The 6,153-nt window shown below is 42.3% G+C and overlaps 1 protein-coding gene and 1 long non-coding RNA gene across 2 annotated transcripts; one reads left to right on the top strand and one right to left on the bottom strand.

Annotated features, from left to right (window-relative positions):
- The first annotated feature begins 558 nt into the window (after nucleotides 1-558).
- GCNT3 (glucosaminyl (N-acetyl) transferase 3, mucin type) lies at nucleotides 559-4,964 on the top strand. The gene is made up of 2 exons (XM_059699586.1): nucleotides 559-772; nucleotides 1,806-4,964. The coding sequence occupies exon 2, from the start codon at nucleotides 1,860-1,862 to the stop codon at nucleotides 3,174-3,176; it is 1,317 nt and encodes a 438-aa protein (XP_059555569.1). The 5' UTR covers nucleotides 559-772; nucleotides 1,806-1,859; the 3' UTR covers nucleotides 3,177-4,964.
- On the bottom strand, nucleotides 4,004-5,602 carry LOC132236448 (uncharacterized). Its single transcript, XR_009453313.1, has 2 exons — nucleotides 5,394-5,602; nucleotides 4,004-5,164 (listed from the first exon to the last, which is right to left on the bottom strand). It is a non-coding gene; the product is annotated as an uncharacterized LOC132236448 (long non-coding RNA).
- Between the last annotated feature and the right edge of the window lie 551 nt (nucleotides 5,603-6,153).

Below are 6,153 nucleotides of genomic sequence, written 5' to 3'. Positions count from 1 at the left end.
ACAGGTATTAATGAGGGAGATCTACAGTCTGGAACCCTGTGACTATTTCTAGTGTACAGGTTATTAACAGTCATGAAAAGACAGGCAAATGAATTTTTTCAAGTAATTGCCATCTGAAGAATACTTTCTGGTTTTCACTGACATTTTTTTTAAAAAGTGAAAGCAAAAAACAAAAGAAATAATCCTTGTCTTTGTATTGCTTTACTCTTTTAATGTTCAGGGAACATAAGAGGAGTGGCACTTGGACTCTAGGCTAGGAGAAGGCAGAGGAAATACCTGTGTGCTTCTATGATTCTTTGTTAGGTAGGGGTGGGGGTGGGGAAGCTTTCAAGTTCTTATATGAGCAGTGACAGGTTTTTATGAATTGTTTTCTGGCAGGAGAGCCTGGATATAAACTGGGCTGTCCTGGTTGAAATAGTTGCTTGCCTTCTCAGATAGGGACAGCATTTTTTCCTGCCTTACTCACCTCCCTGAATGACTGGAGAGTATGCTCCTGAATTACATATCTGAGCTTGCTCTCTTATCTGAGAGCAGGAAACTGAAAGGTGAGTGATGAAGCCACTTGCTGCTCTCTAACTGCAGAAATTAAGGAGCCAGAGACAGTTTCTTGGACGCCCTGTGAATATCAGAAAGTATATTTTGGAGGGGTTAAAAGAAGACCAAGGGATATGGTGTTCACATTTGCTTCCATGGAACCTAACCAGTCTTCCCTGAGAAACAGAAACTAACAGTGGCAAGAGATCTAACCTAAGTAAGAAAGAAGCTATTAAAGGTGAGAATTTTCTTAATCTTTCATCATGTTTTCCTCTTAGATTCCCAAAAAGTTATTACTGAAGAGGATACAAATCTTATGCTTAGAAAGAGGATGCAAAAGGGGAAAAACAATCATTGCTGGATGTATCACATTTTGTTTTTCATTCTCTCCTTTTAGGGATTTATCTATAGTATCTGGTTTTCTTTGAATGGTACTCAGTACCCTGTATTGTTTTTGAAAGGTAGCTGTGGTTTGGAGGAATAAGTATTAAACTTATAGACAAAAAAAAGGGGGGGGGAGAAAATGAGGGAGTTCCAGATTCGCTTCTTAATATGTGATATTTGCAAGTTATTTAGCGTCTTTTTCCTATCTAGAAAAGGTCTAATAATCATTTTAGGTATGTTATGAAGATTAAATGGGACAATGTAAAGAAATATTTCTGGCATGTAGAAAGCACTCATTAAATATTATATGTGCATAGCTCTGTGTGTAAATATATTTTAAATTTGGATAGATTAAGTGTTATCTATATGAATGATTAAATGCATTAACCAACTGAGCTACTTGGCCAGGGTGAAGGAATATTTTTATAAAAGGGTGGTTAGATATTACATTTTGAATTTCTACAACTGATACTGAGAGTCTGAAATTCATGAATTTTTCTCTCTAGACCTATCAGAAATCCTAGGTCCCAATAAGAGCTATGCTAGAAACAGGGTTGTAAGGGGTGGAGGGAAGAATGGGGAACAAAGGGTAGGGACTTCCTCTTACTAATTCCACCTTTACATCAGCAGGTCTTCAGTTCCATTTCCCTTTCTCCTCAGGTAGAGGTGGAGCTAGGTCCTGACTGTAGCATGAGCAGCTAGTTTGTAGGGTCAGGTTATAGACCTCCTTTAGCAACCCAAGGGTAAGAAATTCCTAGGCAGGTCTTGACTGAGGATATTTGCCTAGAGAAAAAATATATTTTGCCACCACTTTGAAGTTGGAGTTGTTGTTCCTGGGAACACATTCAGGGTTAGTTTGTAATCGAAGGCATTTTGTTCTGTCCAAGGATTCCAACCTCCTCTTCCTTCCCTGGGCTCAAACTCTATTGATCTCCCAGTCCATGAAGATGACTTGGTGGAAGAAGAAACTCTGCAGGCAGCATTCCCTGTGGGCCCTGGGCTGCTATTTGCTGCTGGCCATTGTTGCTCTGAGATTCTCTCTCAGATTGAAATGCGACTTTGATTCCCTGGATCTGGAGTCCAAGCACTGTAGGGACATCTTGTACAAGTCCCTGCAGTTGACAGCAAGGAGATCCATCAACTGTTCTAGAATCATCAAAGGGGACAAGGAAGCAGTGATTGAGGCTCTCCTGGACAGGCTGGAGGTCAAGAAGAAGCGGGAGCCTTTCACAGACACTGACTACATCAACATGACCAGAGACTGTGAGTACTTTAAGGCCAAAAGGAAGTTCATACAGTACCCACTCAGCAAAGAGGAGTTAGACTTCCCTATTGCATACTCTATGGTGGTCCATGAGAAGATTGAAAACTTTGAAAGGCTGCTGAGAGCTGTGTATGCCCCTCAGAACATATATTGTGTCCACGTGGATCAGAAGTCCCCAGACACTTTCAAAGAGGCAGTCAGGGCAATTACTTCATGCTTCCCAAATGTCTTTATAGCCAGTAAGCTGGTTCGGGTGGTTTATGCCTCCTGGTCCAGGGTGCAGGCGGACCTGAACTGTATGGAAGACTTGCTCCAGAGCTCAGTGCCCTGGAAATACTTGCTGAATACATGCGGAACAGACTTTCCTATAAAGACCAATGCTGAGATGGTCCTGGCCCTCAAGATGTTGAATGGGAAGAACAGTATGGAGTCCGAGATACCTAGTGAGTACAAAAGATCTCGCTGGCAATATCACTATGAGGTAACAGACACAATACACGTAACTAACAAGAAGAAGGACCCTCCCCCTAATAATTTACCTATGTTCGTAGGGAATGCCTACATTGTGGCTTCTCGAGGCTTTGTCCAGCAGGTCTTTGAGAACCCCAAAGCCCGGCAACTGATTGAGTGGGTGAAAGATACCTATAGCCCCGATGAACACCTCTGGGCCACGCTTCAGCGTGCCCCATGGATGCCTGGCTCTGTTCCCTACCACCCCAAGTTTCACATGTCAGACATGGCTGCCATTGCCAGGCTGGTAAAATGGCAGGGCCATGAAGGAGACATCAGCATGGGGGCACCTTATGCACCTTGCTCTGGGACCCATCAGCGGGCTGTCTGTATTTATGGCATTGGGGACCTTCACTGGATTCTTCAGAACCATCACCTGTTGGCCAACAAGTTCGACCCAAAGGTGGATGATAATGTTCTTCAGTGCTTAGAAGAACACTTACGGTATAAGGCCATCAACAGACTGCACTCTGAGATACACTGAGGGAACTGCTACCTCAGATCGAAATGTGGGGCAAGAACATGTGCAAACATGCCCAGAATATGCTGGGACAGTGTGGGGTGGGAGACCAGGTCTCTGGGATCCACAGCATCCCACAGGGTTAGGGGGCTGCTATTGGAGTGTGGGTAAGTAGATCTGTTGCCTTGCAAATTGCTATCCCGGATGAACACTGACTTAGCTCACCCCACTCCCAGGAGCCCCTCCACTGACTTTCTCACAGAGTGAGCAGAAGAACTAGTTATTTGGGAGAGCCAGGGAGGGAAGTGTGACAGGGGACCCTGGACTTTAGTTGAATGCTTGGTGTCCAGCGTTTCCATTCTGTGGAGATGCCATTCCTAATAATTCTAGGCTTGGTAGTGGGAAAGGGGAGTTTGATGGAAATAGTGCCTTCTCATGTACTATTAACTTACAAATAAATAGCTCCTAATTCAAACCTCTACCTCCGCTTTCTGTTTGGGAAGCCAGAAATCAGACAAAAGTCCTACACTTGTTTTCGTTACTATTGGTGGCATTTAAAATCCCTTGTGGCTGGCCAGAGACTCCCCATTATTCTAAAATGATCATGGCAGGCTGTATGAACAGCATATTCAAAAAAATATAAAGGTACAGAGCTGATGCTTTCATTGTTGAAAACCCTCCTCATGTTGTTTACATTGCCACATTTGTGACTCTTCTGTATGGGAAAAGGCAGAGTGATTTAACCAATCTGACCACCATATCTTTATGGGAAAATTACAACCCTAATTTAGCCAGCTTCACAGCCAAAGCTTAACGTTCCATAACAAAGATAATAGCTAGTTTAGGGAAGGTCACCATATAATTTATTGTCCAAACTGGAACACTTTTACAGGAGGGAGGGTGGCTGTACTATTACAATTATGTGGGGAAACAAAAATAAACAAGGACTGTTTAGCTAAACCAGGAAATCGGGTTATTTCACATTTAGGTCTTTTGAGTGAAAACTCTTTAAGTATGTGAATGGAAGAGTCACTATTTGTGGTTCTTTGGCTTATACATTTCCTCGTGGGGAGACAATTTTGTGTGTGTGTATTTGCCTCCACTCTCTGTAAATGTTACCCAGTGAAACAATGATCTCTGAGGCTCCAGAGATAATTGTCATAGCATTATGGAAGGCTATTGGCTATTAGTAATACTCTTCTGTGATGGACCGGGGAGACTACAGAAAAAGAGGCATATCTTCTATATAGTACAGTTGATCTTCTGCATACAATATGCTTTGGAAAAATGATTTAAATACAAATTAATTTGTGTAATTTGAATGATGTTCCCATTAACATGTCATGATATTGTTTCTTCATTTCTTATTATGACTCAACCAAGTGTTTCTCTCATTATCAACTTTCCCTGTAACCCATGTACTCTGACATAGTTATCACTGTGTCTGACAGTGAATTTTCTATTTATAGTGACTGCTTTTGGTAAAGTTGTACTCCTTTGGTAATGGTCACTGCCACTACCAACTTACCTGCATCATACTATTGAGTCCTCTTCACCTTGCCCCCAGCCCTGCCTCCGAGATGGCTGATGGATAGTCAAGGGCTCAGCAGATGAGGCTCTGTAAGGCCTCTTCCCGGCAGGGGAGCTCACGGACACCTTCACTGCTGTGGGAAGTGGGCAGAAAAGCTTCCCCGAATGCTCGCATTCTGAGGAAAGAACTTGGGTCCTTGGCCTCATACTTGACTTCCTCTGTATATTTTCATGTGAAATAAATTATCGTTTTTATACAAACAAACTAAATTGTGTACTTGTCATTTGAGGGGAGGAAGTTTCTGGAATTTTCCAAGTACTGACATTTTTTCCCCCTTTAAATACATTCAAATGCATAAAAAGTGCTCTTTATTTAATAACACTAGGTCTTCCTATCTGAAGGGTCCAATTTCTCCCTCATTTGTGTAGTTTATTTTTAGAAATCATAAAATTAAGTGAACACATTTGTTGATTTTTTTCTTCTAAGTCATATTTCTTTTTTTTTTTTAAATATGTTTTATTGATTTTTTTACAGAGAGGAAGGGAGAGGGATATAGAGTTAGAAACATTGATAGGAGAGAAACATCAATCAGCTGCCTCCTGCACACCTCCTACTGGGGATGTGCCCGCAACCAAGGAACATGCCCTTGACCGGAATCGAACCTGGGACCTTTCAGTCCGCAGGTTGACACTCTATCCACTGAGCCAAACCAGTCAGGGCCATATTTGTTTCTTTAACCTCTCTCTGGAAAGGAAAAATCTTATAAATGAATGAGCAACTAGGCATGTATTACTTCTCAAGGTTTGAATTACTTCTTTAGTTTTGATTTGTGGACTATTGGTAAATTCTGTTTTAATAACTATTTTGATGTACAGCCTGCCTATTATAATCTTTGTGCTCTTGATTGAGTGAAATTTTTTTTAAAATATATTTTATTGATTTTTTACAGAGAGGAAGGGAGAGGGATAGAGAGTTAGAAACATCGATGAGAGAGAAACATCGACCAGCTGCCTCCTGCACGCCCCCTACTGGGGATGTGCCCGCAACCAAGGTACATGCCCTTGACCGGAATCGAACCCGGGACCCTTGAGTCCACAGGCCGACGCTCTATCCACTGAGCCAAACCGGTTAGGGCGAGTGAATTTTTTTTTAAGAAAGGAAGAAAAGACAGTTAATCTTGTTTAGGAACAGATGACGTAACTTATTTGGAGGAGACTATGTATTTGGATTAAAAATGGAAAGAACTGCCTTACCTGGTTTGAGTGGATAGAGCATCGGCCTACAGACTGAAGGGTCCCAGGTTTGATTCCAGTCAAGGACACATGCCCTGGTTGTGGGCTCAATCCCCAGTAGGGGCCGTGCAGGGGTCAGCCCATCAATGATTCTCCCTCATCATTAATGTTTCTCTCTCTCTCTCTCTCTCTCTCTCTCTCTCTCTCTCTCTCTCTCTCTCCCTCTCTCTCCCTCTCC

Source organism: Myotis daubentonii, chromosome 1 (genome assembly GCF_963259705.1).
Source record: "Myotis daubentonii chromosome 1, mMyoDau2.1, whole genome shotgun sequence".
Lineage (NCBI taxonomy): Eukaryota > Metazoa > Chordata > Mammalia > Chiroptera > Vespertilionidae > Myotis > Myotis daubentonii.
This window is presented reverse-complemented; position numbering and strand designations above follow the sequence as displayed.

Coding starts and splice junctions, on each gene's coding strand:
- GCNT3 (XM_059699586.1), top strand. CDS start 1,860: ATGAAGATGACTTGGTGGAAGAAGAAACTCTGCAGGCAGCATTCCCTG.